This window comes from Ahaetulla prasina, chromosome 1 (genome assembly GCF_028640845.1).
Source record: "Ahaetulla prasina isolate Xishuangbanna chromosome 1, ASM2864084v1, whole genome shotgun sequence".
NCBI lineage: Eukaryota > Metazoa > Chordata > Lepidosauria > Squamata > Colubridae > Ahaetulla > Ahaetulla prasina.
The window spans coordinates 303,644,127-303,656,873 of NC_080539.1; the positions used below are offsets into that span (position 1 = coordinate 303,644,127).

Here is a 12,747-nt window from a genome sequence, read left to right on the forward strand (position 1 = left end):
TCTCTTCCGATGGGGGTCAACCCCAGAGGAACAGTGGCCTGTCAACTATGGCAAATGGATGTAACTCAATATCCATCCTTTATACATATTCAGGTTTCATCATGGCAACCTTGCAAAGGGGTGAAACCGCAAAACAAGTTATTAATCATTGTATTCGGACTTTCGTAACGTTGGGATGTCCAAAAACTCTAAAAACTGACAATGGACCAACCTATACGAGCTCTGCCTTTGCACAATTTTGCCATCGCTGGTCAATAATCCATAAATTCGGCATTCCTTTCAATAGCCAGGGCCAGGCCATTATAGAGAGAGCGAATTTGACTCTTAAACAGGCCTTGGACAGACACTTGGGGTCAAAAGGCATCAGCCCCCCGACACTCCCGCCGTTGCAAAATGTATTAAATGTTTGCTTGTATTCATTGAATTTTCTTAATCTAACCGGATCTCCTGCCTCCACTGCTGCCTCGAGACAGTTTTCCACTCCTCCCCTCCCCTCTTCTCGTCCTCTGGTATATTATAGGCATCTTCCGGATCCAGCTTGGAAAGGTCCAGCTCAATTGATTACCTGGGGAAAAGGCTACGCTGCAGTTCAATTGCCTGATCGAGTCCTGTGGGTTCCGGCTCGCTGTGTTCGCCCCTGTCATCTCAATCAACCAAAAAAGAAAGATGAAGATCCTCCTGATCCTATCCCTGATCTCTCTTGCCTCTTCTGTCTCTAATGCCTCTTCCTCTCTTCCTAAATGTACATGAAAATTTCCCTTCTCTCTGCTACCCATTTCTCCTCTGGCGTATTTCGCTCCTTGCCCTCTTCCCACGTTTCTACCCCTGCAGCTCTCCGTTCGCGCTCCTTATCCGGAGCACAGCAGAACCTGCATCGTCCATAAATTATACTTGGACTATTTTGGACTTCCAAGGAAAAGTCCTTCATTCCATCTCTAATCGAACTCTGTGGCCTTGGTTTCCTGCACTTTACTTTGACTTTGCTGAAATGCTGGTCGGCACCCATGGATTTAAACATAAAACAAAATGTGATCCTTCCCCTCGGGACGTCTGGAAAATTGGTCCAGGCCTGTATATCTGTCCAGGACATCTTACTGATCTCTCCCACCTAGATAAATGTGGGACCATCTCTGATTGGTACTGCAAGTCCTGGCAATGTGTGTCAACCGGAAAGATTTGGTGGACTGCTCCCTATACTACTGACTATATCAAAGCTATACTAGGCCCTGATAACAATTTGCCTTGGAATTCCTGCACCAATTGGGCCTGCTGCGGCGTTCGCCTCAATCCTATGACTGTTACTTTTACATCTCATGGAAGGAGTCTTCCGATTACTGAATGGATTAAAGGGAAAAGATGGGGGGGAAGGTCGAACGATAATTCCAGAAACAGTCATCCAGGAAATATATTCATAATTCGTCTTACCATGTCCTTAGAAACATCCCCACCTGTGGGCCCAAACAAACAAGTCAATTCGCCCTTTTTACAGCCCTTGACTAAAAGCAATAATCCATTGGTGTCCTTGGTCTCCTCTGCGCATGATGCCCTTGTGGCAGCCCGTACTTTTCCTAACAATGATAGTAGGTGTTGGCTGTGTCTGTCTTCTCAACCCCCTTTTTATGAGGCCATAGGTTCCGCCTTACCTTTTGCCAATAGCACCTCAGATACTGGTTGCAGGTGGTCTAACTCTTCTATAACGGTATCCTCAATTGAAGGTCAAGGTTGTTGCCTTGGGTATGTACCCTCTAACTTTTCTCACTTTTGTATCAATGCCTCCTCGGATGCCTATACTTCCTGCACAATATACTTATCCAAAGAAAGGCTAGGACTTGACACTGGAGGGTGGACTATAATATACACTACTCTATCAACTGCAGATCTTTCCAAATGTTTACACTGAAAGTTCTGGTGTTGTGCTTGACTCTATGGCAGAATTAAATACCCGATTGAAAGATAGAGAAAAAGAGCGTTCTCAATCCCACACGTGGTATCAGGGAATGTTCAATCTCTCTCCCTGGTTGACCACCCTCCTCTCTGCCCTAGCCGGTCCTCTGATTTTGTTGCTCCTTGCATGTACGATTGGCCCATGTGTCATGGGGAGAGTTCTAGCATTCTTGAAACAACGACTAAACAGTATTGGAGATGATGTCCTCTTGCTAAAGCATACTGTTGAAAATGAATATAAACAACCTCTTTTAGAATTAGCCTCTGAGGCTGATGAAGACTCTGAATCGGGAACCATTCCTTTGGAAAAGCGTACTGGCTCCCTGCGGGCTCTCCCGGAGGGGGGATCCACTGGGGATGTCATAGCTTTAGAAGAATATTAACCATCTTAAAAAATAAAAACAGAGGACATATGGATATATCATTGGTTCAGGTTTTCTTAGGCCTCACAGCCGTGAGAACTTGACTTAACCTTTTTCAGTGCTACATGACAGAAATGATTTATGGTACCCATAGCATTGCATCCTCAAGTTAAGTTTTGCTTTCCCTGAGTTAGGTTTCTAGTTTTGCTTTCCCTGAGTTAGGTTTCTAGTTTTGCTTTCCCTGAGTTAGGTTTCTATTCCGCTGAAATGTATGATTTCTTGTAAAACAGGTGGTATTTTGCTAACACGTATACTCTGACGCTCGCTGATTGGTAACTTTCTATATGCTGCTTGCTTGCTTGCTGTAGTTACCCCTCCCTGTAAAAACTGCTTAATAAAAGGGGACACAACATCACCCCGGGCACTCCCCTTTCGTGCTCTCTCATCTTGAGAAACTTCTAGTGTGGTGTCTTTTATTCGACTTCTTTCGTCCTTGCGAGGACCCCCTAAATTGTCTTGGCGAGGGCTGAGACTCGTTCCTGCGGGAACCCAGGACAACATCAACAGGGAACCTTGGGTAACAAATACGTGTTGCAGACCAGCTGCGACAAAACTGTGCAAGAATAGTTCAGTAATAAATAGCTCTATATAATTCTAGTGTTGCGCAATTATTGATCTAAGAGAAATTAGTATCTAATAATGAGTATATGATCAGTTCATTCCATTAGCTCCTCCTACTTATGACTGTATGATTGTAACTATATTGCTTGTATCCTTATGATTTATATTGACTGTTTCCTAATATGATTTGATTGCTTATTTGTACCCTATGACTATCATTAAGTGTTGTACTTATGTACTCATTATGATTCTTGATGAATGTATCTTTTCTTTTATGTACACTGAGAGCATATGCACCAAGACAAATTCCTTGTGTGTCCAATCACACTTGGCCAATAAAGAATTCAATTCAATTCAATTCAATTCAATTCAATTCAATTCAATTCAATTCAATTCAATTCTATTCTGTTCTGTTCTGTTCTATTCTATTCTATTCTATTCTATTCTATTCTATTCTATTCTATTCTATTCTATTCTATTCTATTCGGATGGTATCTGGGTATTCTATCAAGTAGAAACTGTTATGTGTGGAGGTCAGAGATTCTGAACGTTTCATTCTCATCTATGAGAAATATTTGAGATATTAAATATTTTCCCCGTGGACATCTGTCTATGGGGAAAATCTTTCTTCTCAAATAAGAGACCTGGAAATATTTGCAGGCTAATATAATGGCTAGAAGCTTAAGATAATATAATAAAATATGGCATATGGGCACACATTGATCTTTGAGGCAGAGCTAACTCATAGAAAAAGGACAAATTTCAAGCTTTAGCTTTCTAACTGTAATCTAGCCACAGAAGATAATTCAGTCGTAGTATGATTGGACATCAGGTGAAAGGTTGATTGACTTTGTGCATCAAGTTAGTGTCAACCTATAGTGATCACATAGGCAGATTTTCTTTAGGACGTTTTGTCCCCAGTCTCACCCTTCAGGTATACCCATTGTTGCTGTAACTAAGTACATCCACTTTTCTGCTGGTCCTCATCTCTTTCTTTCTTATTTCTTAGCATTAAGAGCCAAAGCCCACTGCAACTACATCGCAAAAAAGGCTTTAAGAGTTGTAAACCTAATCTTGCGTAGCTTCTTCTCCAAAAACACTACACTACTAACCAGAGCATATAAAACATTCACTAGACCAATTCTTGAATACAGCTCGACTGTCTGGAACCCATACCACATTTCTGACTTCAATACAATTGAACATGTCCAGAAATATTTTACAAGAAGAGTTCTCCACTCCTCTGAATACAACAAAATACCTTATGCCACCAGACTTGAAATCCTGGGCTTAGAAAATTTAGAACTACGCCGCCTTCGACATGATCTGAGTTTAACTCATAAAATCATCTATTACAATGTCCTTCCTGTCAAAGACTACTTCAGCTTCAATTGCAATAATACACGAGCACAAAATAGATTTAAGCTTAATGTTAACCGCTCCAATCTTGATTGCAGAAAATATGACTTCAGTAACAGAGTTGTTAAACTACCTGACTCTGTGGTCTCTTACCAAAATCCCCAAAGCTTCTTCCTAAAATCCCCAAAGCTTCAACCAAAAACTGTCTACTATTGACCTCACCCCATTTCTAAGAGGTCTGTAAGGGGCGTGCATAAGAGCACAAGCGTGCCTTCCGTTCCTGTCCTATTGTTTCCTTTCATTATATCCAATTAATATAGTTATTACATACTCATACTTATATATATGCTTATAATTGTATATTTATTAAATGCTTATGATTATATATACTGTGTCCAAATGATTATATATAATGTGTCCAAACTTCAATAATTTGAATGTGGTCATTTGTACCTTGAGTGAGAATTCTGGATTGACTTGTATGATACATTTAAAAGCATCCATAATTTTTCTATTCTGTTACTTGAAAGTCCATAGAATGTAATTAAGACAATTTTGTTCTTTGGAGCTAGGAACACCTTTTGGTATCTGAATACCTTTTCCAAGGCCTTCATTGTTACCCTATCAAAGTGCTAGTTTGTGATGTGTTTGGTGTTTCCTTTACTTTTGATAGATGATCCTGTCTTCCTATAAAAGGCAGAAGCTATGTACTACTTCAATAACTTCATTGTCAATTTTGAAGCTGATGGTTGCCCCTGTTATGACTTTGGTCTCATTTATATTTGATCTTAGCTCCATTTTTTACCATGCTCCTTGGCTTTCATTGCTAGAGTTTGCAGATCATCTGTATTTTCAGTCATCAGAGTAGAGTCTCGCAGTGCAGAGTGCTGATGTTTCTTCCTCCGGTTTTAAAACCATGTTCATCTTCTCCCAATTCAGTTTTTCTCGAGATATGTGCATTCAGCATGTAGTTTAAATGAATTAGGGAAGCATATATATATATACTGTTTTGTCTCACTCTTTTGCCAATCAGTTTGTTTCTCTGTTCCATTTGGATTGTGACTTCCTGACTTGTGCATATATTTTGCAAGTGGAACATGTCCTCTTCTGGAATTCCCATTTTCCTAAGCACATTCCTTACTTGGCATGGTGGACACAACTGAAAGCTTTTCTATAATCAGTAAAGCACTCGTTGATTTTTGGGGAGATTTTTTTGGCTTTCTCAGTTATCTAACTTTCATTAGCATTAATGTGTCTCATTCCTCATTTTTTTCTGAAAACAGCTTGAATATGTGACAGCTTCCTTTTCATGTAAGGCTTTATTCTGCATTGGATAATTCTAGGCATTATTTTGCTGGTTGTGAAATTAAGGATATTTTAAGACAGTTTGTTATTCTGTCTGTTTTCCTTGATATAGATATTTAGCCTTCTCACTTAGTAATGACTGGAGTTTTATTCTAACTTGATCTTAAACTTCTAGAGAGTCTAGAGTCCAGGTAACATCTTCTGAAGTATCTCAGATATTGATATGGTACACACTTTCCATATACTCCTTCCATATTTCTTTGATCTTCTTGGAATCAGTTACTATCTGTCCATTGACGTCTTTAACGTGTTAGTTAGAGGTTAGAACCTCCTCTTGAATAATAGGTTAAATAAAGGAATGTAGTAATGCTACATTTTTCATATTCCCAGGATCTATGCTTTTATAGATTACAACATGGTAATCCATTTTATACCTAGATTACTATAATTACACATCATTCTAAATAGTTGAACTCTTATTTGTGAACCAGACAAGTTTAATTTGTAATATACTCAGCTTCAACCTGGTGTTCTCGAGGAGTGTTGATCATATTATTTACTCACTGCAATATCGGGAAAAGTGCTTGATATTTTCAACAGAAGATGATTGGATTTTTGTTTTTTGTTTTTTGTTTTAAAATAAGCTAAATGATATGAATCAATCACAAGATGCTAATTAAGTAGTATAGTATATGACAGCACAAGAAATTAAGTTGTAAACAGCTACATTGGTAGAATAAATACATATTAATGTGCTTTAGTTAACACTGATATAGACAGAACCAGAGGTGGGTTTCAGCAGGTTCTGACCAGTTCTGGAGAACCAGTAGCAAAAATTTTGAGTAGTTCGGAGAACCGGCAGTAAAAATTCTGACTGGCCCCACCCCCATCTATTCTCTGCCTCTCAAGTCCCAGCTGAGTGGGAGAAAATGGGGATTTTGTAGTAACCTTCCCCTGGATTGGGGTGGGAATGGAGATTTTACAGTATCCTTCCCCTGCCACGCCCACCAAGCCATGCCATGCCCACTAAGCCATGCCCACAGAACTGGTAGTAAAAAATTGTGAAACCCAACCCTGGACAGAACTATAGTAAAAATTCATTAAGGAAACAGAGATATGCATAAGCATTTGTGTAGCTGTGAATATCTTGACTTGTTTTAACTTATCTTTTGTTTCACCCTTCAAGGAGAAAAGAGCAGAACTGGATGTTGAATTTTCATTGGAAAAATGGTGAGGTGTTTCCTTTCTTCCATCATGATGTAATAACATGAGACATATTCTTTAATCTATGTTTTGTTTAAACTTAAACTATTGTTGGAGCATTGCAATTATTTGTCAGCTCTTCAGGTAGGCCAGATCGAGAAATAGACATTACAGTAATTCCATGAATGGTCTTTTATTTTTGTAAGGTTTATTAACAGAATCTTGAAAACCTCTCCAAAACCTTTCTAACGTAATGCCCTTCTGAGGGCAGCATGCCTGGTACACTTGTGTCTTTGGTGTCAGGTGAAGAATTCCATTTATTCTGAATATTTCTATATTTTTGGACTAATTTTCTACTAGAACTACAATTTTTAAAGTTTATGTTTCTAGTGAATGTTATTATTTTCATTGTACTGTTATTTTGATTTATATAATCAAAGAAAATTAAGCAAACATTTTTATTTCCATAGCGAGCATCCTCCCTGTAAGGTCATAACTAATGGAGTTCTTGTGGTGAGTAAAGGGAATAATAATGGTTATTGAGACCCTTAATAGATAAATGATTTGTTTATATAAGTCATAATCCTATTTTTTTAATGCTAAAAAGAAAAGAATAAATACATTTGCATAGTCATTTCTCCCCAATTGGATTTTTTTTGTTTTTGTTTTTATGTAGGCACAACCTTGTCTGTGTATTAAAGGAACTATCAACAAAAGTAAGATGGCTCCATGGATAATAAGGGGTAGGTCCTTTGTAACCACAGCGCTTGGAAAAAAGACAATGACAGCTTCCCTGTCTTATAAACCAAGTGCTAATATGATTGAAATAAATATGATTAATCAAGTACACATTTTTCACACGTTCTAATCCCTGAAGGCTGGTATCTGGTACAGATACAGTGATATTGCAGTGGAATTATTGCAGAAAGTTTTATCAGCAGAAAGTCAACTATTAAGATGTGTCATTGCTCCAGGCCCCATAATTAATGGGAAGCAAACCTACACAATTTAAACTGATCTTCTTTACTTAGGGCTCCTAGATCTGGGTGGCAAAAAATTGTTTCTTTGCTGTTATGTCACTAGGATGTTCTGGATGTCTTACTTTGTTGTTTGTGCCACTATAATTCCCAGAATCCTAAACTAAATTCCCAAAGAGCATCTTTAGCTAGGAACTTTTTCCTTATGAAGAGACTCTACAGATTGTGTTTGCTGGACTGTTGCTCTTCTCCCACCCCTCTCAACAGTTCTTCAATTTCTGATTCTGTGATTTATTTCATATTATTCTAGTCAACTGAAGTCTCTGCTGTCTTATCTTTTTAAAAGGGAAAATACTTACTCACTGTAACAGGGTACAATTTGCTTAGAATTGCTTCTTGTGATATAGTAGAATTCTTCAAGAGAGAGAGATTTTCTTTAAAAATTGTTTAGATCCACGTAAGGGAAAAATAATAGCCTGGATTTTCTTAATATATTGTTTTTGCTTAGTATTATTCAATTGTTGTGTTCAGGTTACTTTAATAAGGAATTATTTCTTCAGCAGAAAATGTATCTGTTTGCTAGAACTTAAATGCTACTCCAATCCCCAAAGGTGTCTGAGCAATAATTTATTACACCTGCATTACATTATAAACACAATGTCTTTGGCACTTGAGGAACATTCAAATTATTCACATACCCCCCCCCCCACACCACTACCACCACTATCATCTCCTCCTCCATCACCAGAAAAGAGAGTTGATTTATAACCATCTGTTTCCAGGGTTCTGTGGAAAAGCCAGTTTTTTCATGGTGTTCTTAAAAGCCATGGTTTTAAATGTTTCTTTTCACTTTTAGACAATTGCCAAATTAACTTATCAGTACCAGGGTCCTTTGAAAACCAGTTAACAACGTTCTGTGGAGAAAATTTAGAAGAAAACAATGAGGAGATTCCATTTATCTTTCATGTGAACAAAGAGGTGTCCTCTCACCTGAACCTGAAATTGTTACAAACCATAGCAATACTAGAGGTAAGATGGTGCATTTGCTTGCTAGAGCCTCAGTTATTAGAGCAAGCATCCCCATTTCAACAAGTAGGCATATACAGTATAATGGCTCTATTATAATTAGGGTGGCTGGATGGAGTCACTGAAGCAGAAGGCGTGAGCTTAAATGAACTCCAGAGGATGGTAGAGGACAGGAAGGCCTGGAGGAACGTTGTCCATGGGGATTGCGATGGGTTGGACACGACTTCGCAACTAACACAACAAAATAATAATTAGAAATAAATTTGATACAGATTCATAAGGGGGAAATAAGTAAATTGATGAGAGGTATTTCAGTTGCAAGCAGTGGCTTTATAAAGATACCTATCAATTATGCCTTAAGCATGCAATTTTATTTCACTGAGTCCTGAAAATAATTTTAAGTGAACCCATAATGAAGTTTAGCGTTGTAACCCCATAACTGAGCACTAGTTATTTCTCAGTGGTCCTTGACTCACCTGGAATAATTTTAAAGAAACAAAAAAATCCCCTGCATCTGTAAAAATTTGGGATGGGCAGTAGAAGCAGTAGCCCATAAGAAGAACCAGTGCTTGTGTTCTAGGCATCCCAGGCATTTTGCTGCTGACATTGGCCTTCTGCTAAAGTTTGCATTCCCATTTTCCTCTTTTTGGATGGTTTTCCCTCTGGCATGTATGTAGCTTTGTATAATCTGATTTACAGCAATTTTGTTTGGTTCCTAGGAAGGATGGAGTGAGGATTTACAGGTGAAGACTTCATTGGTTGGGAATGCAATTATTCCAGTTTCTGAACTCCCTCTTGGAAAGGAAGTTGAACTGAGTGTACCTCTAGGAAGGGTAAATGTTTAAATCTTTGTGTCAAAGTGATAGGTATGATATGAAACCTAATGCTGACTCTGTATTGTACAATATTGCTGGGGAAAGTACTTTTTATATCTCACGTTCTCAGATTTCAGAATCTCAGAGAGAGGACATTCTTCCATTATATTTCCTCTGATTTCAGTTAACAACCTTTGGTTTTTTTATTTAGCATCCCATTAATTTTATATTGATACCTTCATAATAGAAATAAAAATCGGCTAACTGGTTTTATGCCTCAGGCAGGACTAGAACTCACCATCTTCTAGCCTAATACCTTAACCACCACACCAGACTGGCTTTATTTTTTTCTTGTTATTGTATAATTTTCTAATTGTCCTACTTTATTAATTGGTAATTAATTGACATCAAACTTTAATTTTTATTTTGATTCTATCTCATTTCCCTCCCCACTCTCTATATAACTTGGGGTTCCATATTATTGTTATTACTCATTTTTTATCATGCTTTTTATAATTTTGGCCAACTCAAAGCAGCAAACATACCTAATATTCCTGCCTCTTGTTTTTCTCACAACAATAAGGTGAATTGGGCTGAAAGACAGAGTGTGACTGGCCCAAGGTCACCCAGCTGGCTTTCATGCCTCAGGCAGAGCTAGAATTCAATCTCTTGGCTTCTAGGGCAGTATTTGAACCACTACAATAAACTGGGTCTCTATGTGTGATTTTCTTTGCAATATCTTTTATAAAGCTAGCATGGAAAAATATATCTCCAAGAGTATGGAAGCTACCATATAGGTATAGTGCTTCATACCACCTCCTGGCTCCTTAGCATTCTCTTTTCTTTGCTGAGGTATGAAACCATGGTGGTGTTTTACACTCTTTTACTTATTTGGTTAAAATGAAAAGAGTTATTTATTTTTACTCTTAGCAAAACCTCTACAGCCCGAAGCCAAAATGATCATGGTGACAGAACAATTTATAGTTGCTTCCAGGTGCCTCTACTATATTGGCTAGCTTTTGACTCAGGAATTGTGGCAAATGAGGACAAGTGATGTGTAACACCAATGATTGTTTTATGGGAAGTTAGAGTCAAAGTGGTGTCTATGTGAAAGTCCATAGACCCTTTTAGCAAAGAATGTGGCATACCTATGAAGAAAAGGAATATCTTCACTTAATGCTTCCTGTTTTAACAAACACATTAGTGTGAAGGTTTGGATCATAGCAGAGATAGAAAAAGAGCAAGGAAGCTTTCTTAATACCAAAATAAAGTTAAACATTGTATTTTGCATTAGTAAATTTAGCAGGATTCTACTTCTTCCAGGATCAAGCTTTGGATCTGACCATGAAAGTTGAAGAAAGGTGTGTACATCAGAAAATATCTGTGAAAATCAAGATTCAGCACCACTATTATATATAAGATCAAGTACAAATTAAAATATCTGTCTGTTTTGAAGAAAGGGATACCAGGGTTGTAAGCTAGAGCGGGAAATTGAAAAAAAAATATCCCAGAAGAAGGCTGTGGCAAAACATTTCCAAGAAAGCCACACAGATGTTTTCATGAAGACACCAGGAGTGAGTTTGACCTGAAGGAGACTTTATATTACCTTAATTTACATTATGTCTAAATAATGGGATAAACTGGCTTTCAGTATCATAGATTAAAGGGAAAATATGCTTCTGCTCAGTAGTGGGTTTCAAATCCCAGTGCTACTGGTTCACTATTGGTAGTGTGAGGGTGTGGGCATGCACGCTCACTTCATGAGTGTGCGGTGCTTCCGCGCACACACAGAAGCTTCTAGGTATGCACAGAGCATTTTTGATGACGTCTGGGTGGGTGGAGCCTCCTGCCGCCACCACTACCGGTTCACCTGAACAGGGGCAAACCGGGAGCAACCCACCACTGCTTCTGCTGGTTAAAACAAAGAATAATGACATGCAGTTGATTTTTTACTATACACTGAAACAATTAGACGGAAGGGTAGTATATGGATATTTTTATTCTTTTTTTCTCTTTTCTAGGAACCATCCTATTGATATGGATATGCGTGTTGGCTTTAAACTTTCTAAGGGAGAGCAAGAGTTTTTGGCAAGGAGAAGGACTGTTGTTTCTCATGCTTTAAAGAAGGTATTAAAGCTGAGGGTGCCACCCTGGAAATATGAGGTAGAAAACTCCTTTTTATCAATATATTTGTTTAGTTTTTCTTCCTAAGATCAGCTCCTGTTCAGGGATCAACAAAGCCAAAGCTTTCTTTTTATTTTCTTTAGGGGTACAGTTTAAACTTGAGGAATTGAGTACATGTATAATTTTGGGAGGAAAAAAAGCTTGTTTTACTTGATTAGCTGGAACTGAGGTCCTCAAGCAGTGTTTGTCAAATCTGGCAACTTTTAAATGTATGGACTTCAACACCCAGCATTCCTCAGACAGTATTGAGAGCAATGGTAGCACAAAAGGAAACTAAATCCTTCCTTGACCAGTTAAATTAGCTGAGCCTAAGAAATCAGCAAACATACCTAATATTCCTGCCTCTTGTTTTCTCACAACAATAAGGTGAATTGGGCTGAAAGACAGAGTGTGACTGGCCCAAGGTCACCCAGCTGGCTTTCATGCCTCAGGCAGAGCTAGAATTCAATCTCTTGGCTTCTAGGGCAGTATTTGAACCACTACAATAAACTGGGTCTCTATGTGTGATTTTCTTTGCAATATCTTTTATAAAGCTAGCATGGAAAAATATATCTCCAAGAGTATGGAAGCTACCATATAGGTATAGTGCTTCATACCACCTCCTGGCTCCTTAGCATTCTCTTTTCTTTGCTGAGGTATGAAACCATGGTGGTGTTTTACACTCTTTTACTTATTTGGTTAAAATGAAAAGAGTTATTTATTTTTACTCTTAGCAAAACCTCTACAGCCCGAAGCCAAAATGATCATGGTGACAGAACAATTTATAGTTGCTTCCAGGTGCCTCTACTATATTGGCTAGCTTTTGACTCAGGAATTGTGGCAAATGAGGACAAGTGATGTGTAACACCAATGATTGTTTTATGGGAAGTTAGAGTCAAAGTGGTGTCTATGTGAAAGTCCATAGACCCTTTTAGCAAAGAATGTGGCATACCTATGAAGAAAAGGAATATC

The 12,747-nt window shown here is 38.2% G+C and overlaps 1 protein-coding gene across 1 annotated transcript in view; it reads left to right on the forward strand.

The window, feature by feature from the left end:
• The window catches only part of LOC131187646 (cytosolic phospholipase A2 zeta-like), a 39,832-nt gene that overhangs the window by 8,623 nt on the left and 18,462 nt on the right, over nucleotides 1-12,747 (forward strand). The window contains exons 5-9 of the mRNA XM_058162108.1: nucleotides 7,471-7,510; nucleotides 8,628-8,800; nucleotides 9,517-9,630; nucleotides 10,936-10,973; nucleotides 11,634-11,775. Of these exons, the coding sequence (XP_058018091.1) occupies nucleotides 7,471-7,510; nucleotides 8,628-8,800; nucleotides 9,517-9,630; nucleotides 10,936-10,973; nucleotides 11,634-11,775 (507 nt within the window). The remainder of the gene's footprint in view (nucleotides 1-7,470; nucleotides 7,511-8,627; nucleotides 8,801-9,516; nucleotides 9,631-10,935; nucleotides 10,974-11,633; nucleotides 11,776-12,747) is intronic.